Genomic DNA, 25,450 nt, shown 5'->3' with positions numbered 1-25,450 from the left:
ATACTATTTGTTGTTGTGACTGGTACCTATAAATAGAAGTTGCTTAAACAAAGCTAACTCTTGAATCTATAATCCAATACACACATTTCTTGAATTTTACTCTACGGGGACAGGAACCAAAGGAAGGCTTGATGTGGCCAGGAGGAGACAGAGATGGAAAATTTCCACCCCAGAAGACTTTCCACTAAGGGAGGAAATCTGGAGACAAAAGGGTTCAACGGCACTATTTTCACTTCCCTGTTGCTTTGTGAAATAATGTTATTTGGACTGAAGTTTTAGTTTCTCCTCCATAGGCTTCATATGTCCCTGGCTGCCTTTGTAAACATGAGTCAGTATAATGGCATGATAAAAATAGAATCAAGGGGGAAAATAAAACTAAGAAGAATTCCAAAGAGAATGTCAGTTTTTTAAATTTAGAACCTTTCTGAGGTACTAGAAACTTCTACATGGCTTCAGAGTGGATAGTCACTCTTCCTTCAGAAATCTACCCAAATTACATAGTTTGGTGGAATTAGAGTTCATAAAGATGATGCAGACTTAATTTTTCTAGGCTCTGTGACCTTTGAGCCAGGATCTAAGAGCTGACCAGACAGCTCTCACGAAGGACTTCTATGAACTTCTAATAACTTCTTGGTGACAGAAACTAAAATTTTGACTAGAAATCTGGGTGTAGAGCAATATTGCTTGCAGGACTTCCCTGGTTGTCCAATAGTTACAACTCCACACTTTCAATGTAGGGGGCATGGGTTCAATCCCTGGTTGGAAAACTAAGATCCCATATGCTGTGCAACACAGCCAAAAAAAAAAAAAAAAAACCTAAAAATAAAATACATTGTTTGGGACCTTTGCTTTCCTGGGGAACCTGCCTGCAATGCAGGAGACACAAGTTTGATCCCTGGGTCAGAAAGATCCCCTGGAGAAGGAAATGGCAATCCACTCCCACTCTAGTATTCTTGCCTAGAAAGTTCCATGGACAGAGGAGCCTATTGGGCTACAGTCCACGGGGTTGCTAAGAGTCAGACATGACTGAGCGACTAATACTTTCACTTTGCCTTCCAGAGCCACTGTTCTAAATCAGTCAGGCTGGGGGAGAAAGATACATTTGGGGAGCTCAAAATCCCTTGGATTTGAAGTTTTATTATGCTCATTCTTTGTATTATAGTTCAGATTATCTAAAAATGCAGAGATAAGGCTGCTAAGGAAAATGAAATCCATACCTTATTGGAAAAAACCCCCCAATTTTAACCTGTTGGTTTAATATATCCTTTTCATCTAATTCAGTCCTAGGTATGAATAAGAAGGAATACTAAGATTCAACTTTGCCTTTTCCTTTCTTCTTTTAAAAATCTGAAAGGCAGACAAAAAAGATAATGACATAGAGCTGGGTTTAGCATAAAACTAATGCACGAAGGGAATTCCCTGGTGGTCCAATGGCTAAGACTCCACACTCCCAATGCAGGGGGCCCAGGTTTGATCCCTGGTCAGGGAACTAGATCCCATAGGCTGCAACTAAAAAAAAAAAAATCAGGAGTGCTTCAACTAAAAATCCTGCATGCCACAACAAAAACTGAAGATCTTACGTGCCACTGTTAAGAACCGTTGTAGTCAAATAAAACAAACAAACAAAACTAATTCAAGGAAATTGAGATTCTCCACAAATCTGGTTGAGTCTTTGGCCTCCTCATCTGAACAGAAATAAATTGTTACAGAACTAAAGCAGAGTTCAGGCAAATACTCATTGGTGTGATCTTCAAAGAAGAGGTAAACAAACAACATCAGTCAAATGGAAATTCTCAGTTGCTCAACTCAGGAACAGAAGATTTTTTCTCTTCAAGGCCAACTTATGGTAGAGGAAGTGAAGCTTTATTTTGACTTGAGGAGGAAGTATCTCTGTGTCCCGAGACTTGGACATCAGACTAGGGGAAGAGGGAAGAGGTTGACAGAGAAAAATATAAAAACTAGGAAAGAGAGGCAGAAGTGTGTGTGTTGTTGTTGTTGTTTTTTAGTCAGTAAGTCATGTCCAACTTACTGCAACCCCATGGGCTGTAGCCCACCAGGCTCCTCTGTCCAAGGAACTTTCCAGGCAGGAATACTGGAGCTGGTTGTCATTTCCTTCTCCAGGGGATCTTCCTGACCCAGGGACTGAACCTGAATCTCCTGAGGCTCTTGAATTGGCAGGTGGATCTGAGCCACCAGGGAAGCCCTCAGAAGTATGTAAAGATGGGCAAAAAGAAGCAAGAACTTGTAGCAAAACTCTGTCAAAAGTGTTTCCAAGGAAAATTTACTATAGAGTTAATGATACAGATTTCAGCTTTGGTGTTAAGAGATTTTTGCTAAATCTTTAAGGCAGAGAATGTCAAGTGATAGCAAAGACTGACAGAAAACAGAAGCCAAAATAGTTCATGGTAAGAGCCAGTGAGGACACTCGGCCTTAAAACATATGGCATTAAGTTCAATTTGCCCCTTTAATTTATATCATATTTCAATTTTGAATCATTTTTCAACTGGAAAAATTACGAAATGCTTCAGAAACTTTACAAATGCAGTAATCATATTATTTGACGCCAAAATGAAAATCTCTCTGAGGTGGAAAATGGGAGTTATTCAAGAGCAAACAGCATCCATTACAATCAATTATATTCTACATAACAAAATCTCTAGTGCGCAACAAGCCATTACAGCTTCATAGGAATTCAGAATGTTGTACTTAATAAAGCAATTATAATCTGTCATTTCGTCCTCAAGATGAGCAGCACTGTCCTGGAGCTTACCTTATGGATTTCTTTGGTATAAATTAGACCCAATGAAGTATAGTGAGAAATTTTTAAATGTCATATTAATTTTACCCTACGGAATATGCAACATGTTCCTAAACTCTCATATGTTCATGTCAATTTTTATAGAATATCAATTAAAATTAATCTGCAGCAGCAATGTACTAAAACTTTATATATAATATTGTAATTGCATCTGCGGGAAAGGTGATTATAAAAATGCCCACGATAAAGTGTGAGAAATGAATGTGGAAAAATAGAATCACATTTTTAGAGATGTTACAAGTTATACATAATTATGAAAAAGTTGACTTTTATACCATTATGTACTATCAGAAGGGTGCCAGGGCTTTTGTTTTGCTCAGTTTTTCTGGAAGCACAGATCAAATTCAGTTTTAAATTGCTCTGGCCTATTGAATCAACTTAACAGGCACTGCTGACTAATTGTAGAGATCAGGAATAAGACTGAATTAGAAAGGACTTTGAGGGCTTCCTGGTGGCTCAGTGCTAAAGCACCTGTCTGCTAATGTAGGAGACACAGGTTCTAACCCTGGTCCATTCCGGGAGATCCCGCACACCACGGGGGAACTAAGTCCCTGTGCTACCACTATTGAGCCTGTGCTCCAGAGTCCAGGAGCTGCAGTTGCTGAAGCCCGCACACCTAGAGTCTGTTTTCCACAAGAGAAGCCACCACAATGAGCATCCCACACAGCACAACTAAAGAGTAGCCCCCACTCGCCACAGCCGGAGAAAAAGCCTGCTCAGCAATGAAGACCCAGCACAGTGAAAAATATAAACAAATAGAAACGACTTTGAGGTACTGAGCTTGGGTAATGCTATAAAGGTAAGTAAGGATATGAATTTTGGGGTCAAAAGATGAAAGGTTTGGGGACTTCCTTGGTGATCCAGTGGTTAATCTTACAATGCAAGGGGTGCAGGTTTGATCCCTGCTCAGGGAACTAAGATCCCACATACCTCATAGCAAAACAAAACAAAACCAAAGCACAAAATAAGAAGTCACTTGTAACAAATTCAACAAAAACTTTAAAAAATGGTACACATCAAAAAAAAATGATGAAAGATTTGGTCTTATTTATGTGAAGCAGTCAGAGATGCAAAGTGAAAAATCTGGGGGCCATGGGAGAAAGACATTGGGATTGGAGATACAGATTCCCAGGTCATCCAAAGATAATAGAAAGTGTGGCAAGTTATGAGTTTATCAAGATAAGACACTGGGCGGGGGAAAAGCAAGAATTTCAGTTCTAGGAAATAGGTGGTTGATAGGAAACCAAAGAGCTTCGAAAGGAGAAAGTGAAGAGGTAGAATAATTAGCAGTATGCAATGAGACCACGTCCACTGGGTGGTAGAAGGGAAACCTCTGTAAAAGAGAGGTAGCATCAATAAAGAACTGAGTAAATATATTATTATTGGAACAGATGTGTGTTGGAAGTCAGTGTAGCTACTACAATGGATGAGGTCAACCTGCATGACACTGAAAAGTTTGCACATAAAAGACAAGGGACAAAATAGCATACATAGCAACCTACTACTTGCATACAAAAGAGGACAGATGTAATCATTGAATTGATACATGAGAAACTGAAGATCACAATTGTTACTCTGGAGTGTCCTGAGAGCTGGAGATCAGATGGAGAGAGAGGTTTAATTTTCACTGTATACATTTTTGTGTCATTTATAATTTCTATCATGCAGATGAATTTTTAAAAAACAAACTATTAAAACAGAAGTGAGTGAATAGCATTGGATACTGTAGGATGTCAAAGAGGCTTACGCTGAAATAATGGTCATTAGACTTGATGACTCAGGGGCCTTGGGAACTCTGAGAAAGTAGGTTCAGTTGGGTCATTTGATATTAAAAGAGAAAACTGTATTGTAAATGGCTGGAGAGCACACTTCAGAAAGACAAAAAATTTACACTGAAAGAGTTGAAGTTTGATGGAATAAATTTGGGAACTGATAAGTTGTGTGTATGTGCATATATACATACATATATATATTTGATGTCTACATACATACTATTCTCTAGTTATGGGAAAGGCAATAATGGCTCTTATCTGGAACTGGCAATTGGCAAGTAGAACATGACTGAAAGACTAAATGTTGAGGAAGAACGTGCTGGGAAGAGCGCTTAGAAGTGAGTAAAGAGTGGACAGGGGAAATCATGAGCATTGGGGGTGAGGTAAGTATGGATGATATCATAATGGAAATAGCTTTGAGGAAGTTTTGACACCAGGAGAAGCAACTGAATAACAGGAATAATATCCATTTAGAGGCATAAGCCATACAACAGATGTATAGAAAATTGTATTATAAGATTTCAGCTACAAAGGATGTAATTCTGCTATATTAAAGTCAGCAAACAGAAAGCAGTTCCAAGCCAAATTCATAAGCTCAAGTCTTATCAGAAGAGCAAACTTGACATAGTGCCAACTTTTTGATTATAGAAAATATTTGCTGAAATGATGATAAAATGAGTAATTTAAGAGACAAAATCAAGAGTGAATATAATAAAAATTTGGCAGCTTGTATTTGAATAAAACAATAAATGTGACTTAACCCAACCAAGAGCAGATAGAATGCCCCCAAAGAGCAGTAATGGCATGGCACTGCAGGTGAGCTCAGAGGGACCCCATCAGAAAGTGTTTCCGGAGGTAGGTCAGACCCATTCTAGGATATTCATAGTATATCTGGTTGTGGTTGAACCTACACTAGAATAAAATGAAACAGTATTTGGCCCTGAAGTTGCTATGCCCTTTTACAGCTAAGTTTTTTATGTTTATTTTTTGGAGTATAGTTACTCAGTACAGTACATAGTAACAGTGTTCTGTTAGTTTCTACTGTACAACAAAATGAGTCAGCCATACATATACATACATCCCCTCTCTTTTGGACTTCCTTCCATTCAGGTCACCACAGTGAATTGACTATAGTTTCCTGGGCTATACAGGAGGTTCTCATTAGTTATCTATTTTATACAAAGTATCAATGGTGTATATGTGTCAAACCCAATCTCCCAATTCCACCCATCAACTTCCTCCAGCTAAATGCTTTACAGGCTTCAAAAGCCTGGAGACATCCTTAGGCCTGATTTTATAGGATTACACTGCAAATGAAACTGCCCCTGGGGGAATGAGTCTGGTCCTTCCAGTGGTAGGAGGTCAAGTCAAATTTGGGACTAATAGAGAAACTGTCTGTGTTATGGTGCATACACGGAGATTGTCTTTTCAAATGAATCTAAGTAATGTTCCATGAAATAATGCAGCAAATTAAAAAAGACTCTAACAGAAATAAAATGACAGTGTACTTTTTAAAGGTATAACTTTTCATGATAAGTCATTGGTCAAAGGTGAATAAAATAAGCCCATTAACTGGTATTCCCATCTCTGCAGCCATAAATAAAAAGATGCTTGCTTGAATAAAGACCTGAACAAAGAGGCAATGAGGAAAAAAAAAAAAAAAAAGACGCTTGCTCCTTGGAAGAAAAGTTATGCCCAACCTAGACAGCATATTAAAAAGCAGAGACATTACTTTGCCAACAAAGATCCATCTAGTCAAAGCTATGGTTTTTCCTGTAGTCATGTATGGATGTGAGAGTTGGACCATAAAGAAAGCTGAGCGCTGAAGAATTGATGCTTTTGAACTGTGGTGTGGGAGAAGACTTCTGAGAGTTCCTTGGACAGCAAGAAGATCCAACCAGTTGATCCTAAAGGAAATTAGTCTTGAATATTCATTGGAAGGACTGATGCTGAAGCTGAAACTCCAATACTTTGGCCACCTGATGCAAAGAACTGACTCATTGGAAAAGACCCTGATGCTGGGAAAGATTGAAGGTGGGAGAAGGGGATGACAAAGGATGAGATGGTTGGATGGCATCACTGAATCAATGGACATGAATTTGAATAAGCTCTGGGAGTTGGTGATGGACAGGGAGGCCTGGTGTGCTGCAGTCACGGGGTCGCAAAGAGTCAGACACGTCTGAGCAACTGAACTGAAGTAGAAATGTTTACATATTCAGAGTCTGGAATTTACGTTTGATCAGAGTTAGGTAGAAAAAGATAACAGAATCAGATATTATTTGGGACAGGATTACTCTTTCTTGGTTTAATTGAAGCCATCAGAGTAAACAAGTGAAATTATTTTGAGAACTGTACATGTTTTTCTGCTTTGGGGCTAGAATAACTGACCCATTGGCAGACAGACTTCTCTGTCTTCCAGTAAAGATACAGAGCCGGTAAAGATTCATTTGAGCAGTAAAATTAAATGTGACTTAAAATACTATTTTTTTAAAATGGAAAAGTTATACACAGTAGAAACTTCAAAAAGATATAGTGTAGAAAATTAAGACTTATTTCCAAAAGGCAATTGGTTGTTTCTAGTTTCTTGTATATCCCTATAGAAATAGTCTATGCTTTAAAAATACAAATTAGAGCCTATTATGCCTTCCATGGAGAAGGCAATGGCACCCCACTCCAATACTCTTGCCTGGAAAATCTCATGGACAGAGGAGCCTGGTAGGCTGCAGTCCATGGGGTTGCTAAGAGTCAGACATGACTGAGCGACTTCACTTTTCACTTTCATGCATTGGAGAAGGAAATGGCAACCCACTCCAATGTTCTTGCCTGGAGAATCCCAGGGACGGGGGAGCCTGGTGGGCTGCCGTCTATGGGGTCGCACAGAGTTGGACACAACTGAAGCGACTTAGCAGCAGCAGCAGCATGCCTTCCATGGTCTTTTGAAACAATGTACTTTGGAGATTTTTTCCTATTATTAGATAGAAAATTACCTCACTAATTTTCTACAGTAGGGATAAACTCCCAGGCATTTGGACAATATCGTATTTATGAATATTTTTTCTTGGTTGTTTCTTAATGTTGCCACAAATATCTTTTCACATATCTTTGTGTAGAGGTGCAAATATATTTTATGGATAAATTTTGGAAATGGTATTGTTGGGCCAAAGGGTATGAATATTTAAAATTTTGGAAAATAACAGATACTGGAAAATTGCCTTTTGAAAATGTTTATAATCTCACCAATAGTGTATGAGAGTGCCTCCTTCCCCACAACCTTGCTCACTCAGGGTACTATTGAATTTTTAAACTTTCATTAATTTGAGAGAGAAAACTGTTTTCATTTGCATTTTTTAAATTATGAGTCCAACTGAGAAACAACACTTCTTAAAAACTAAAGGTTAATGATGAAATGGAATTTGCGAAATCATCTTTGACTTGGCTCTCTTTTGGGAGAGGGGTCCCAGGGAATTTGTTAGAGGAATACATTTATGTTTAGAGGGTTCTTACATAACATGTAGTAATAAACTACTTTAACAAGAGGCAGTTTCATAGATAGGTTTCATTTTTCAAAAAGGGGAAGAAACACCATTCTGTGGCTTGATGTGGGTTTGTCAGTTATTGCCTCCCCCGTTCTTGGGACTTCCCACCCTTCTTTAGCACAAATCAGACTTGAGCAAAAACAACTTTTTCCATAGGATCAGTTATAAAAAGAATGGCAAGGGCAATGAACAGCTTAGTTTATTGGTTTTATCAGGGAAAGTAGACTCACCAAAGGCTTGCGAACATTTCTGGTCAAAGCACTGGCTGGCTTATTCATCTCTATATGGTCAATCGTGGTATTTCTGCAGGACCAAAGGCACGGACTGGTTAGTGAAGGTAAGCAAAGGAGGCAACAAATCCTATGACTGTGAACTCTATCTGTCATTTCTCTTCTCACCCGTTCTTCACACTTTATCAGCAGAACTCAGTTCCAATCTCATGACATCTAAAATGCTTTTCTCATTTACCAGATCAGAAGTGAGTGGGAATGTAAGCAAGCATTCAATGGAGTTAGACAATGAAGAGAAATTAAGCCAAACACTGCACTTCTCTTACCTCATGGTCACATTTTGGACATTTCTAAAACTATTTTACTTAAAATTTTGACTGATCTGATCAAGTATTTGTTATGTCATTTCTTCAGTCCCTGTTTGCTAATTTCTACATAGGTTTAGCATCTGCATTTTTTAAAGAAGACCTAAAAACCTAAGCAGAATTTTGCAGGGACAGCACAATTCGAATTTGGTCACAGGAATGTAGTTTTAGAGATGAATACAATGACAATAAATTCCAATTTGACTCTCAATTATTCGCTGGATGAAGTTGTGATAAGTGTTTTTCTGTGTGGCAGGATATACGCAAAGTAAATGTGATTGACAGTGATGAGGCTTTTCAAATTGCCATCTGGGTGATTTGGGAAAAGTCTCCCTGTTGGTATTAAAGACAGTACATGCACAAGTACTTTTGCTTGAATTTTGCTTGAATTATCTTTAGATCTGCTCATTCTTTTTTTGAGCACATCTATATGTGCTTGAATATAAACTTGGTTTGACCAGAATATTCACACTCATATTTTTAGACCCTTTTTTTGCGTACGTCAGTTGTAAGAAGCTCGTGTTTCCGAGCTTGAGAAGCTTTCTGGAGGAGTAGAGAGTATTTCAAATTTTTGCAAAACACTCATATTATAATGGTAATTTGGGAGATCTACACATGTGAGCTAATTTTATTATTTCAGAGCAAAGTGATGTTTTCAATAGTTATTTCAAGTTACTAGAACATTTCCAACCACAGACCTAATGATTATCTTAGATATGTAAGATATTGTCTCTCTGAGCTCTTCATAGGCACAATAGAATGTAAATTTCCCTTCATTAACTAACTGTAGTTACTTTCCTTCCAATTTTTTTTGCAAAGTTTCAATCCTATTGAAAAATGGAAAAAAACTACTTCAATGAACAAACATTTCTATCAATGAACACATGTTCAATAGTGCAATGCACACACGTTTCTAGTAATCACTTGTAGCATTTCATCACATTTATTTTTTCTCCTGCTATGTCTCTCTCTCTCTCTGTATATATACATAAACACACACATAGACAGGTTGTTTTTTTTTTTTTTCTAAATTGTTTGAAAGTATATTGTTGATTTCAGGACAGTACCCTCAAATTTTTGACCCATATCTCCTAAGAAAAAGAATAATCTTCTACATGACTATAATGATAAGGAAATTTAATCTTAATATAATACTATTATCTAATAGTAGATCCATATTCAAATTTCTCTAATTATCCACATGTCCTCTAGAGAGTTTTTATTTTTTAATTCAGGATTCAGTCTTGCATTGCATTTGGTTGATATGCTTACAATTAAATAAATGTTAGTGGTAATAGCCATAATTAACAATATAATTAAGAATTATAACACCAAGGAAATTTAGTATCAATTCTATCATGATTGCTTTTCTTATTTTTTAGTCCTTTCATTGGTATCAAAATACTTTTAAAGTAATTCAAAGTGATTATAAGCTTTCATTTTTCTGTTTGTGAGACATAAAGACAGGATATGAAGAAAAATCCAAACTATGACAAAAATATATTTACTAATATATCTGCATTAAAATTTATATTTTCTGAAATAAGGAAATTTATATCCAGATAAAGTCCTTGGAAGTAGCTGTTTCCTTTGTTCATAAGGATCTAAGTAGAACTGAACAGAAAATTATTTACTTGTTGATGTTAATATGGAAAACAGAGGCCTTTTGACTTATGATTATTTTAGCCATCAAATTAGACTTTTGGGAACTAACTCATTAAGTAAGAATCACTTCATGTTTGACAGAAGAATTGGTAATCCAAATTATATGTTTTATAACAGGAAATGAAACAAAGTAAGGAATATTTTAGAGCCTCCATCAACAAACGCCACAGAATATGAAATAACAGGGACATAAACCAAGGTGTATGATTAAGTGAATGGTTATTTTCAGCTCTTAAGAACATGTTACTTTCAAAGATAAGAGTCAGGAAAATGCAGGAGATCTAAAGAAACACCTTGTTTTGGGTAAAGTTCTTGTATTATTCACTGGAAAAAAACTAATGTAACATAGATTTAGTTACATTATTATAACTAGATTAAGAACAAAATAATATTCAAGTTTTTCAATGATAACCTTTCAGTGGTTTATTTGCAAGTCCTCCAAATCAAGATCTTTAAAAAACATAGATTGGAATGAAAGGATCTAAAATTAAGATTATAGGGGAAATACAGAGATGAAGAGATGAAACAGAGTATTTTGGGGATGGAGGCATTATGAAAAAATAACATTTCTGGTATATCACCTACATATAATCTTAACAAGACAGCTTGCTTCAGTATAAATATGAGGCAAAAATAAATGTGCTCATCTGATCGGAAAATTTTAAAAAGTAATAGTGTATTGAAGAATAACAGTGGAAACAGTTAATTTTAGACACTGATGGTGAGAGAATAAATTGGCCCAAGCTACTTGAAAGACAATTCTGCTTCTCCAAATCTGACCTGGGGAAACATTCCTGGAGGCACTGAAGTGACTGCACATAGTCAATAAGCAAGAAAAACCTCCATGTCTACTATGAGAAATTATTTGCTAACATAAGTTGTGCCTGTTATTTTCCATGAAAAGGCAGACCTGTATAAGCAGGCATTGCTGACAAGTGGGAACTAAACTGCACCCCAACTAGCTAGGTTCAAGATCATCTATGAAACAGACAATAACATTTTCCTGTCCCTATTTCTGTGACGTTACATACCGTGATGCCCTGAGGCAGTCCCATCCAGTGCCTCCATTTTCGTGTGGCTACTGAGGTCTTCTCTGCACTGTCTCAACCACCTAGCTTCTCAGAAGTCTTAGTTCTCATACATGCAAACTGTCTTTTCAAGGACAGGATCTCTTCTGCCACCGTATCATCCCCCAATACCCCCACTTCCTACCAATCCTCCATCTTCCTGCTTTTCTTTTGCTATTGCCAGTTACTCCATTTAAAGGACTGTCTCAATGATTTATTTCACTGTTCAAGGTAGCAGCTGGATTTTGCTAAGGTTCTGTGCAATCCTGATAAATATATTGGGGTAGGAGAGACAAGAACTTAGAATTTCTTTCTAATTTAGGGGCAAGGATTTTAAATGGATGGCCAGGGACTCTGGAATGTTGAGATATGAGACTTGATGGGAGGTGGTGCAATGGGGATGGATAGGGAAACAGGGCTCTTGGACAGAGGAAGAAGGGCATGAATGCCTGGGTTGGGCATGGGATGTGAATGAACTGGGAGGAGTCCAGCATGGCTGGCGTCCTGGGTCCTGTGAGAACAGGCAGAGATTGAGATGAAGAAGGCAGATAAGAACCTCGTATCATGAGGGCCTAACATGTGTGGACTTTATCCTGGAGGTAATGGGGAGCTGTTGATATTTACACAGGGTATCTGTAATATTAAATTACCCTGTGGTTGTAAAATTAAGGGCAAGGCAATGCTAGGCTACAGAAGTGGGAATAGTTAAGGAAAGTGTCCATATAGTTAGATTAAAAGAGCAGACGAATGTGGATGAACCTAGAGGCTGTCATATAGAGTGAAGTTAGAAAGAGAAAAACAAACATTGTAAATCAATGCACATATATGAATCTAGAAAGATGGTACTGATGAACCTATTTGCAGGGTAGGAATAGAGGCACAGATATAGAAAACAGATATGTAGACATGGCGGGGTAAGGAGAAGGTGGGATGAATTGAGAGAGTAGCATTGACATATATACACTGTGTGTGTGTGTCCAACTCTTTGCGACCCCAAGGACTGTTGCCCGCTAGGCTCCTCTACCATGTATAAAATAGATGGCTAGTGGGAAGCTGCTGTATAGCACAGGGAGCTCAGCTCAATGCCCTGTGATGACCTAGAGGGGTGGGAAGCAGGGGGTGGGGGCGGGGAGGGAGGCTCAAGAGGGAGGGGATATATGTATACATATAGCTGATTCATGCTATTGTACAGCAGAAACCAAATACTACATTGTAAAGCAATTATTCTCCAAGTTAAAAAAATTTAAATAAATTTTTTTTTAGAAAGAGCATAGTAGAAATTATTTCTATATCTCAAAGACATATGAACACTGATACACAACTGAGTCAAACATGTAGCCCTGTGGGGTGGGCACTGGCTGTATTCTTATCTTTTCTTTCTATATTTCACTGCATCTTCCTTCCCTTACTTGTCAAGGGTTGTTATTACATAAGAGTCAGGACTGGTACTCTTTTCCTGGAAGGAATAATTGCTTGTCATGACTGTGTAATATTAACTGTTCTCAACTAGGCATTAGTTAATGTTTTAAGAATAGATCATACACTTTGGGGTTAGAAAATCTGAACTTGAATCTTGCCTCTACTACTTACTTGCTTTGTGATCTGGGGAAGGTCATTTGTCCTATCTTAATCTTAGTTTTCTCATTTGGAAAACCTGGATAATGATAACATCTAACAGTGCAGTGCTATTGGAAGATTAGGGGTAATGGTTGGAAAGCACTCAACACAACTTTGATTATTATTGGGTCCTATCCCAGTTACTGCACCTGCTTTTCGATTTAGGTCAAGTATAGGCAAGCCATAACCTGTGGGTCAAATTGGCCCTTTGTTTGTTTTTGTAAATAAAGTTTTACTGGAACACAGCCACACCCATTTGTTTACATGCTGTCTCCCACTGCTATCCTGCTATGATGGCCGAGTTGAGTGGTTGTGACAGACACCTAAAATATTTAATATTCGGCCATTTACAAAAAAAGTTTTCTGAACCCTAAGTTGGATTTTTCCAAAAATTTCCTCTTACCAATTTCTTCCCTCGTTAGTTTTTCTGTTTAAATCCATGCTTGTGTTGTTTGAATGTAAATTAAAAGTATGTCTATGTACAGAGTTATAATGACAGTTTTCTGAAAAGTGTTAATATAGAAGGAAGAATTCATATTACAATTTCTTCTGATATCCAAGTAAATGATTTAACAATGTGCTGCACTTCAGTGCATATTTCTAAGTTGTGAATTTGCACAGCAGGTTAATTTTGGTATTCCCCTGTCTGGTAATGATTAATGGAGGCTAAATTTGTCTAGAACATCTCATCTGCAAATGTCCTTGAAAGTCTTTTCCTTCACACTTCAAAAAATTTTTTGCTTTTTATTTTGTATTGGAGTAGAGCCGATGAACAATGTTGTGACAGTTTCTGGGGAACAGTGAAGGGACTTAGCCATACATACACATGTATCCATTTTCCCTCAAACTCTTACTCAGTCATGGAAAATTCCAGATGTATCTCTGTTTCTATCTTCTCTGTGATGAGAAATAAAAATTCAAGTGATAAAATATCTTTGTACAATTGAAATAATACACTGACTTAAGTTTTACCATCTCAGATAAAATTAAGTCAAATATTCATTTGAAGTACATCTTTTTAATAACTTTGAAGAGTGAGGTCTTCTAAAAATTTTGTAATTACCGAAGTTTATTAAGAAAAATGCCAACAATTAATCAAAATGAACCCAAATAACTCTCTGTTTTAAAATTTTAAGATGTCATGATACATAGTAATATTTTAATTCTAGTGGTACATTAAAAGTTTTTTATAAAGTTCAAATGAGTTAACATATGTATAATTTGGGTGTTTCACACATTACTCTCCACAGCTTGAGAAAAATCTTGCAAAAGCCGCTCTAGCATGCGCTCTGCTGCCCTCTGCTGCTCATTTTCAGAAATGGATTTTGATTTTGAGTTAATACCTAGGGCTTCCTGATGGCTAAGCGGTAAAGAATCTGCCTGCAATGCAGAAGATGTAGGAGACACAGGTTCGATCCCTGGGTCAGAAAGACCCCTTGGAGGAGGGCATGGCAACCCACTCGAGTATTATGGCCTGGAGGATCCCATGGACAGAGGAGCCTGGTGGGCTACAGCCCATAGGGTCACAAAGAGTCAGACACGACTGAAGCATGCACGCATGCAATGCTTACCTCACTTATTTTCTTCTCTTAATATAGTCAAAAGCCCATGCAATATTAAAGTTTGAGGGGATTCTATAATTTAATCCCACATTCTCAATTTACAGATAAGTTGAGTCTCTGAGAGGTTAAGTGACATGCAAGCGTGAGCTCTGTTTTCTTTCATTTTTTTGTCCATGCTGTGCAGCTTGTGGGATCTTAGCTCCCAACCAGGGACTGAACCCAGGTCCTCTGCAGTGGAAGCGTGGAGTTCTAACCACTGGACTACCAGGGGATTCTAGCGGGCTCTGTTTTCTGACTGATCAGCATTTGAATGCCTGCTGGTTATGGACATAGTACTTAATTTCGATACATAGAAAATGAGAATAATAGTACCTACATCTTTGAATTTTTGTGGGGATTCATTGATTTAGTACATAAAAGGCACTTAGAACAGTGTCTGGGTTGTAGCTAGTATAAATGCTAGCCCTGTTATAGACCTGCCATTAACTAGACTAAAACCACAGCAAGATCAGAACTAGAATTCTAGTCTCTTGACTACCAGTTCAATAGTATTTTTTTTTGGCCTTAATGAGTCTGCATAGCAACCAAATTTTACCTTCCAATGTCCAATGTGGATTTTTAGAATGTGACCTGCTCACTTTGGAAGTTCTTGTAGTTTCTGTGACACTATCGACACTGCAGAGCTTATTTTGGCTCATTCCTCCTTGTACTGTTCAAGGCAGGTTCCCCACAGAAATTATTACCCATACAAGCTGCTCAAGCATCTAGATAGAAAATCCTGCAGCCCACACTTGGGAGATGCTGTCACTGTTGACTGACAGTAACCTTTCTAATGAGTTCCCTGCTTGAATCTCCAGTGCACAGTTAGACACCTGCACTCACTTACCAAGAGTCTGACTCAGGAGGAACTGAAGTAAACCTATCAGCTTCTTTCCTGGCTCTGTCTCCTGATCTCTCCATTTTGGTCAATGCTGGTGTCAACTGTCAGTGTGCCTAGACACAGTTACGTCTTCTCCTTCACTGCCAAGTCCAGGGGTTATGGCCTCTCAAGTTCATTGCTTCTCTTCCTTTTCTGCTTCCTTCTTCCTGGCTCCTGCCCCTAAACAGCTCAGGTGGGCATGAATCCAGCAGCCCCTAACCTGGGTCATGGACTCCAGTTTCATTCTGCTGACATTCATCTTGCCCTTTATTCATAGATCAAATCATGCCTTGAAAAACCTTGGTTACCTTCCAGAGGTTTGTATTGCCTTCAGCATAAACTTAAAGTCCTCAGCCTTGCATGTCTCAATATTACCTCCCTGACGTTTTCTCTCACTCCTTTCTCATAGGAATTTGTTCATTTAGGCATGGGTGTCTCTGTCCCTTGGTATTACGACACATTTTCTGCTTTTCCTTCATTGGTCCTACCACTGTACTGGTCTGCCTTGGGCCCTATGTTAGGGCTCTTATTCTACCAGAATTAAGGTATCAACAAAGCTCTCAGCCCATGAAAAATAGGGCAAAGAGGCTTTTATGTGTGTGTTAGTTGCTCAGTCACGTCTGACTCTTTGTGACCCCCATGGCCTAGCCCACCAGGCTCCTCTGTCCATGGGATTTTCCACGCAAGAATACTGGAGTGGTTTGCCATGCCCTTCTCCAGGGGATCTTCCTGACTCAGGGATCGAACCCAGGTCTTGGCCATTACTCAAAACAAAATACATTTCCTTCACTACTGTGAACGAGCAGAGGTTATCTGGAGAACTTATACACATCAGCCACATAAAGTGAGAGAAGAATCCACTATGATTTTTTAATATGAAAAGAAATGTGATAAACAGGTGATTTGGGATAATGGCTGAATGGGAACAAGGGGAACTCAAGAATGATTTTGCATTATCACCTTCACTATCTTCTAAGTCTGTGCTGTCCAATATCTTAGCCATGTGGTATTTTTAGTTTCAATTAAATGAAGTTAATTAGTTAGTGAAATTCAGTTTCATTAGCCACATTTCAAGGGCTTAATAGTCACATATGGCTGTTAATATTTTGGACAGCACATATGTAGATCAATCTATCATCCCAGAAAGTTCTGTTGGACTGCACTGGTCTAGATTTTTCATTTGCTTCTCTAAGTCATCCACCCCTGATCTACTGCTTTCCAGTTTCTAAAGTATAACTGCTCTAGTCTCTTCTCTTGTTCTCCCTTTTCTCATGTATTATATTTAAAAAATCATTTATTGTTGTTTTAGTGAAGTTTGGAGGGGGAGAAAGAATACAGGTATATGTCTAATCCATTATTTTTCTTAAAAATCTTTGCTTTTCTTTCCCTCAGTGTGATCCTGCTTTTGGGCTCACATTCTAAGTAATCACAGTCACTTCAGGGGTCCCTCTGGCTTGGGCTTGCCTCTGAATTCCAGCTTGCTTCCATAAAGCCATAGCATCAGCTGAGGATGCTGGGGGTGGACGGGAGGTGGCACGGTGGGGACATTTCTGGCTGTTGTTATGTAGTCACATGGGCATCCATGGTAAGTTCTCATCATTCACCTGGCCCCTGGTTAACATTCTATAACTATCATGTCTGCAATCTGCCCATCCCCAATGGAGGTTTTCGCCAGGTTTGCAGGCTCTGGGCAGCATGCTGGTACCTAAGCAGACTTCACAAGGCAGCCTTAGGCCAGTCCACCTGGGCATTCCATTTGGTTGGTTTTCCCCCTGCTCTTCAGGTTCTACATGGGGGTTAAGGCACAGGCCTCATCTACTCAGGGCTCCCCCAATCTATCTGGCACCATCCTGTTTCCCTCCACAGGGATTCCATCCACTGAGTCTATTGTTGATATGTCAATATGATGCCCTAAATCATTTGGTAGTGGCTTAGTTCCTAAGTTGTGTTCAACTCTTGCAATCTCATGTACTGTAGCCCACCTCTATCCATGGATTTCCCAGAGAAGAATACTGGAGTGGGTTGCCATTTCCTTCTCCAGTGGATCTTTCCGACCCAGGGATCGAACCTGGGTCTCCTGCATTGCAGGCAGACTCTTTACCACTGAGCCACTTGGCTCAGTGACCAAGCCGCCAGTCATTTAGGGTTCTGGATTCTGAAGTGTAAAAGCTCAGGTTATGGAATCTCAAAACTCATTTCTCTAAAACTATGATTTCTGCTAAGACTTTCTAAAGCTTCTTTAGCAACTCAAAAGCTGGGAGATGTGGTTTTGTTCTGGTTTTCCACAATGATAGTCTTAGGTCCTGAAGGCAGAAGGCCCCACTTGCAATCTGGGTGGGGTGAAGTGGGAGGGTCGTGAGGTAACTGCATCACTAGGAAGCCTTAGGATAAACTTTCTTGCTGTGTTAATTATCTTCTCATGTATAGAAGATTTGCCTTTTCACCTGGATGTTCAGTTTGTTAAGAACAGAACCACACAAGTTTTTTTGGAAAGAACATTTTCTTACTGTTATAAGTGCGTCTAGCATACAAGAATCGCTTCATGGATGTGTTGAAGACCTTTAACTTTGTAGCTTCATGGTACATGACAGTGTCTGGAATACAGTAAACATTTAAATCAATAATAAATCTTCTGAACATATTTTGGAATAGTTCCTCCCAAAAGAAATAAACATTGAAAACATTGGTGGTAGTGGTTTAGTCGCTAAGTCATGCCCAGCTCTTTTTGACCCCATGGACTGTAGCCCATCAGACTCTTCTGTGCATGAGATTTCCAAGCAAGAATACTGGAGTGGGTTGCCATTTCCTTTTCCATGGCATCTTCCCACTCAGGGCTAGATCCCACATCTCCTCCTTGGCAGGCGGATTCTTTATCACTGAGCCACCAGGGAAGCCCACTAAGTATATTACATTCATAATACTAACTTTATACAATTAAAACATTAACTTGGAAAAATAACTTCATGACTATAAAAGAGATACTAAAATAAAAAAAAAAAAGAATCCTTAGGGTTAAGATAATCCTTTTCTAATATGACTTGTCAATTTCAGGCTCAAATTAATGGGTCTGTTTTAGAAGCCCAGCCCTTGAGGCCAAAGCAGGTCAGTTCTCTTTGCTCTTGTCTGTTGCTCCATTGTCAAGAGTGTCTTTTTTGGAAAATGCAGCTGTGGATTTCCGCCCTACTCTGCTGCTGCTGTTAAGTCACTCAGTCACGTCTGACTCTTTGCGACCCCATGGACTGTAGCCTGCCAGGCTCCTCTGTCCATGGGATTTCCCAGGCAAGGATACTGGAGTGGGTTGCCATTTCCTTCTCCAGGGGATCTTTTCAACCCAGGAATCTAATCTGGGTTTCCTGCATTGGCAGGTGGATTATTTACCACTGAGCCACGTGGGAAGCCCACAGCCTATTCTAGTCACCTTAGAATCAGTGACAGCCGCTAACAGTGGGAGGAGAGGGGCAGGTAGAGGAAAAGCTCACAGTAAGAAAAGTTCCTTGGTAACTGGGGTAGAGGTAAACACATCAGTCAGACACAGGAACATTTCCAGGACATACTGTAAAAACTAGGACTGAGAGAGCAAGAAAGCCATCCTGGGCAGCAAAGGGAGACGAAGGCTTCATGGTCCATCATGACAGGTTGACAGTGAATCAATTTCTTACCCTGCCATTGCTGTTCATTATTTAATTCAAGTTAAGGATCCTTTGATTTCCTCCTCAAGGCAAACAACTGCGCTAGCTCCCAAGAATAAAATACGATGATGAGTAAGATATAGCTCTCATTTTCAGTAGAATCTGCCACCAATTCCCTCATGTTTTACAACCCACTAGTGACACTGCTTCCGCAGTTTGCAGCTACTCAATCACTCTCCGTTTCCTTCAGGGCAGAAGGCAGATGCCCTTGCCCGACTCCCAAGGCCCTTTAGGATTCAATTTCAGTCCACAACCCCAGCCCTCTCTGCTTAGGCTCAGTGTCTTATATATGCCATGTAAGGCCATCTCATCAATTTCTTATAACTCTGTGACTAGGGATGGAACTCCTAGGCTTCAGTTTATCTGAAATGCCACCTTCTCTGGGACATAGCCTGTCATCTCTCCTCCTTCACCCCAGGTTGTTACTCAGAAACTTGTTGAAGGAGGGAACTGTGTCCATTTCATCTTTATACCTCCAGCACACGTCAGTGCTCTGGTACCACAGCAGGCACAGAATGAGCAAGAGCTTGGGGAATGAATGAAATCAACTTATTTATTGCCCTTTGCTTTTTTGATAGCACAGCTGCCCATTTATGAGACTCCAATCTTCTTTTCCCCCATTGTAACTCACACACTGTCTTTCCAGAATGCTGTCAGAAGGCTATCTCAGTGGACTTGCATACCGGAATGACATCCAGTGGAGTTATCCGTCTTCTAATGAGCAAGTGGCTGAGGAAAAGGAAGAGGAGATGGAAGCCACAGCAGCTGCAAGTCTTTCCTATTCCTCCGTGGATGAAACACAAGTCCAAAATCTCTATGTGAGCTGCAAATCCTCTGGCAAGGTCATTTCTTCAGTGTATTCAAGAGAGAGCCAACATAGTAGAAATCCGAGAATTACAGTGCTGCAAACAAACCCCAATCCTGTGTATGAAAGCCCAAACTTGGCTGCAGTTGAACTATACAGAGACACCAGCAGAGAGACCTACTTGGTCCCACCTTCCTGCAAGAGTATCTGCAAGAATTACAATGACTTACAGATTGCAGGGGGCCAGGTGATGGCCATTAATTCAGCGACAACTGATTTCCCCTCTGAGGGTAGTTTTCAATATGGTCCTTTGCTGAAATCATCTGAGATTCCTTTGTCCATGGAGGATTCCATGTTCACTCAGCCCAGCGACTTGCCACCCACTCCTATCCAGCGGTATTCATCGTACTGGAGGATAACCAGCATCAAAGAGAAAAACAGCCTACAAATGCAGAAGCCTATTTCGAATGCGGTGCTGAATGAATACCTGGAGCAGAAGCTGGTGGAGTTGTATAAGCAGTACTTTATGGACACTGGGTTTCATGACAGTTCACCTACCCAGATTCTGGCATCTGAACTCATCATGACAAACGTGGACCAAATTAGTATTCAAGTCTCTATAGAGAAGAACCTGGAGATCTCGAAAGCCAGGGATATCGTCATTAACCGCCTATTACAGTATGGGTCAACCGAAATCAGCACGCCGAGTCTCCATATTTCTCAGTATAGCAACGTGAATCCATAGAGAGGGTGCTTCCATTGCTCTTTCTCAACTACTCAAATCCTAAGCAACAAGTATTCATTTATTCTGAGAATGTGCAGGAAGGGGTTGGCAAGGGGTAGAGAACAAAAGGTTGGTTGCAGGTCAGGTATGGATTAAGAGGAAATCTCATAATATTACACGTGAAGGAATGTGGGGAGAGGAGCTATAATGACTTCCAAGTGAGGGCTGTACAGCAACAAAGAAAAAATAAAAATGATCAAAAAAGAAGGTATGATTCATATAAGGGAATACAGAAAAGGAAAAAGAAGAAAAACCAAGTAAGGATGCACACAATGTATGGAGAGTCCTTAAAAAACTAGGAATAAAACCACCATATGACCCAGCAATCCCACTCCTAGGCATGTACCCTGAGTAAACCAAAATTAAAAAAGACACATGTATCCCAATGTTCATTGCAGCACTATTTACAATAGCTAGAACATAGAAGCAACTTAGATGTCCATTGATAGATGAATAGATAAAGAAGTTATGGTACATATAAACAATGGAATATTACTCAGCCATAAAAAGGAACACATTTGAGTCAGTTCTAATGAGGTAGATGAACCTAGAGCCTATTATACAGAGTGAAGTGAGTCAGAAAAAGAAAGATAAATATCATATATTAACGCATATATATGGAATCTATAAAGACGGTACCAAGGAATTTATTTGCAGGGCAGCAATGGAGAAACAGACATAGAGAACAGACTTATGGACACGGGGAGAGGGGAGGTGAGGGTGAGATATATGGAGAGAGTAACATGGAAACTTACATCACCATATGTAAAATAGATATCCAGTGGCAATTTGCTGTATGTCTCAGTGAACTCAAACAGGGGCTCTGTATCAACCTAGAGGGGAGGGATGGGGAGGGAGATGGGAGGGAGGGTTAAGAGGGAGGAGACATATATATACCAATGGCTGATTCATGTTGATACTCGGCAGAAAACAACAAAATTCTGTAAAGAAATTATCCTTGAATTAAAATAAATAAATAAATAAATTTAAAAAAGAAGAATGGACACCATGGCAAAACTAAAAGCCAAAGGTTTCAGGGTAGGGGGTTAAGAATATGTTTGTCACCCAAGTAAAATCCTCCAAGTTGTTTCTTCTTGAGGGGAATGGACCACTGAAGGCTGCTACATTTGGGTAGAAAGACAGGTTCAAACAGTTTTCAAAAAATACATTTGTATCTATTTTCCCTATCCTGTACCAGATCATTTAAAAATATATTCTTTATAAAGATGAAAATAGTAGTAAATTGCAATTGTGCTTTTATTTTTTAATGATTACTTAGCTACGACCTCAAATACAGCCACACAAATCTAATTCTGTTTACTGGGGGGATGAAGTTTTCTAAACTGAAAAATACCACATAGTGAATATTAAACTACTGCTTTGTTTTGCCGTGTTTGATTTTCTTGGTGGTAGTAAGCTTGAAAAGGAATTATGCATCTTATTTTTCCCATTTTTCTCTTCTTTTTCTACATGCTCTCTTGTCCCTTCTGGAGCCAGGAAGGGGTCTTTTGTATTCTCTTACCAGCTCTAGGATCTCATGGTGTCAAATTCTGTAAATGCATGCAGTAGAATGGTAGCTTCATGAGAGTCCCACTGCTCCACTTAATTCCTCTAGTTCAAGGATTTGCAAATACTGACTCATTGGCCAAATCTAGCCTGTCACCTGTTTCTTTTATTGAGAGGGCTTCCCCGGTGGCTCAGTGGTAAAGAATCTATCAATGCAGGAGACATGCATTCGATCCCTGGGTTGGGAAGATCCCCTGGAGGAGGGCATGGCAACCCACTCCAGTATTCTGGCCTGAAGAATCCCACTGGACAGAGGAGCCTGGTAGGCTACAGTCCATGGGGTCCCAAAGAGTCAGACACAACGTATCGATTAAACAACAGCACCAACAACAATCTGCATATAACACATTAGTTTCACATGCACAACATGATTTGCTATTTGCATATTATGAAATGATGACCACAATACACCTAGTTACATGCTTTGAACTCCCATGAGCTAAGAATTTTTTCAGCCATTTTAAAATAAAAGGAAGAATATTTTATGACACAAGAATTATGATATTCAAATTCAGTGTCCATTAAACAAGGCTTCATTGGGGCAAAGCCATATCTATTCATTTCTGTATTCTTTTTTTTTTTTTTTTTCATTTCTGTATTCTTTATGGCTGCTTTCACACTAGAAAGGCAAAGCTCAGTAAATGTCATGGAGAACATGTGGTCAACCGAAGCCCAAAACACTATCTTTCCTTCCACAAAAGAAGTTTGCCTACCCTGCTCCACAGCAGTGCCCTGACCATACAACGGGTGATTGAGTTAATTCAGCTGCCTTGAGGAGGGTGACTCTGATATGGAGACTGGTGAGCAAGTTTATGGGGGGCTGTTGGGAACAACCTCTGTGAGGGAATGATGAAAGCCAAAGAGGTTTCCATAGATGCCTCAGCCACTTAAGGGAGCTCTGTGATTGGGGTGGGCCTTCGGCAAAAACCATCACAATATTGTAAAGTAATTATCCTCCAATAAAAATTAAAAATGTACTGTGCTTAGTCACTCAATCATGTCTGACTCTTTGGAACCCCATGGACTGTAGCTCGCCAGGCTCCTCTGTCCATGGGATTACCCAGGTAAGAATACTGGAGTGGGTAGCCATTCCCTTCTCCAGGGGATCTTCCCAATCCAGGGATCAAACCCAGGTCTCCCACATTCCAGGAGGATTCTTTACCAGGGAATAAAATAAATAAATAAATTAAAAAATGGAGGGAGGTTCAAGAGGGAGGGGACATGTATACCTATGGCTGATTCACGTTGAGGTTTGACAGAAAAGGACAAAATTCTGTATGCCAATTACCCATCAATTAAAAAATAAGTAAGTTTTTAAAAATAGTAAACAACAAGGATCTACTGTATAGCAGAGGAACTCTACTCAATATTCTGTAATAACCTATATGGAAAAGAACCTGAAAAAGAATTGATATATGTATATGTATACCCGAATCACTTTGCTGTATATTTGAAACTAAAACAACATTGTAAATTAACTATACTCCAATATAAAATAAAACTTTTTCAAAAACTAAAAAAAAAAAATTTCTCCCGCTTGACCAGCAGGGGGTCGCAACCGTAGCTGAAGTAATTCAGAGTCAAATTTCTCAAGGGGAATCAGCTGTGAGCCTTCAGAAGCCAAACTCCTGGCAGCTCCTGGGAGAATGAGTTCCTCAGTCAGGAGGAGGAATGTGAAGCACAACAGCATCCTCTGCATTTTCCCAGTATTTGTAGAGTGAATTTTCTTTTTTAACAACATGTGGTATCATGTAAAAAAATCTGGTTTTGAAATAATAATTCAGAAATGTTATTCAATGTTTTAAATAAATAATAGCCACTATGCATGAATTCGGAGAAGGCAATGGCACCCCACTCCAGTACTCTTGCCTGGAAAATCCCATGGCCGGAGGAGCCTGTTAGGCTGCAATCCATGGGGTCGCTAAGAGTCGGACACGACTGAGCGACTTCACTTTCACTTTTCACTTTCATGCATTGGAGAAGGAAATGGCAACCCACTCCAGTGTTCTTGCCTGGAGAATCCCAGGGACGGGGGAGCCTGGTGGGCTGCTGTCTATGGGGTCGCACAGAGTCGGACATGACTGAAGTGACTTAGCATAGCATGCATTAATTAGGCTTCCCTCCGGGTAAAGGATCCACCCGCCAATGTGGGATACCTGGGTTCAGTCCCTGGGTTGGGAAGATCCCCTGGAGAAGGGAATGGCTACCCACTCCAGTATTCTGGCCTGGAGAATGCCATGGAGAGAGGAGCCTGGTGGGCTAGTCCATAGGGTCACAAGAGTCACAAATGACTTAGCGACTAAACAACAAAAACAACAATGCATTAATTGCTTGCCATGGTGCCTGGCACCATGTTAGGCATTTTCTATGAATTTTATATAATTATCATAATAACGTCATGAGAGAGTATGCCTATTATTCCTCCACCCCTGCCTTTTTTTTTTTTTAAACACTGAGCTGGGCTCAGGGCAGGTAAGTAATTTGTCCAAGGGCACACAGGGAGTAATGAAACTAGATTTGAATACACTTCCATTTAAATGTAAAGTCCTGGTTCTTTTTCTAAGAAAAATTCTTCATTTTTGTTTGACTGAATCAGGTCTTTATTGTGGCACGTGGGATCTTTTGTTGTGGAGTGTAGGCTCAGCAGTTGTGGTGCACCGGCTTAGTTGCCCCATGGCACGTGGGATCCCAGTTCCCCAACCAAGGATCGAACCCATGTCTCCTGCATTGTGGACCAACAGCGAAGTCCCTAAAGTACTGGTTCTTAACTACTACCACCTATTCTTTTGTTGACCACCATCAGTTCAGTTCAGTTGCTCAGTCGTGTCCGACTCTTTGCGACCCCATGGGCTGCAGCACACCAGGCCTCCCTGTCCATCACCAACTCCCGGAATTTACTCAAACTCATGTCAAACCACCATCTGTCTCATTAAAGACTGGTTATCTACTCCAAGGAAAAAATAACTAACTTCTTTACCATTATGTTACTTCTTTTCTTTATAGTGTTCTGTTTTGTAGTATTTACTTGCCTCTCTTCCTGTCTGCAAATTGGAA

General features: G+C 39.6%; 1 protein-coding gene and 1 long non-coding RNA gene across 2 annotated transcripts in view; one reads left to right on the top strand and one right to left on the bottom strand.

Annotated features, from left to right (window-relative positions):
- LOC147340082 (uncharacterized) overlaps positions 1-8,433 on the bottom strand; it is a 36,804-nt gene extending 28,371 nt beyond the window's left edge. Inside the window, exon 1 of the long non-coding RNA XR_015159215.1 lies at positions 8,358-8,433. This is a non-coding gene — a long non-coding RNA (uncharacterized LOC147340082). The remainder of the gene's footprint in view (positions 1-8,357) is intronic.
- Positions 8,326-22,079, top strand: TASL (TLR adaptor interacting with endolysosomal SLC15A4). Its single transcript, XM_086388423.1, has 2 exons — positions 8,326-8,464; positions 19,888-22,079. The coding sequence occupies exon 2, from the start codon at positions 19,889-19,891 to the stop codon at positions 20,789-20,791; it is 903 nt and encodes a 300-aa protein (XP_086244549.1). The 5' UTR covers positions 8,326-8,464; position 19,888; the 3' UTR covers positions 20,792-22,079.
- Positions 22,080-25,450: the final 3,371 nt, after the last annotated feature.

Source organism: Bos grunniens, chromosome X, assembly GCF_055505025.1.
Source record: "Bos grunniens cultivar Pamir isolate PY7600 chromosome X, Bosgru_T2T1.0, whole genome shotgun sequence".
In the NCBI taxonomy this organism is placed as follows: Eukaryota; Metazoa; Chordata; class Mammalia; order Artiodactyla; family Bovidae; genus Bos; species Bos grunniens.
The sequence above is the reverse complement of the archived record's forward strand: the minus strand, read 5'-3'. Positions and strand labels throughout refer to the sequence as shown.

Excerpts from the sequence above, each read along its gene's own strand:
- TASL (XM_086388423.1), top strand. The coding sequence starts at position 19,889 with ATGCTGTCAGAAGGCTATCTCAGTGGACTTGCATACCGGAATGACATC.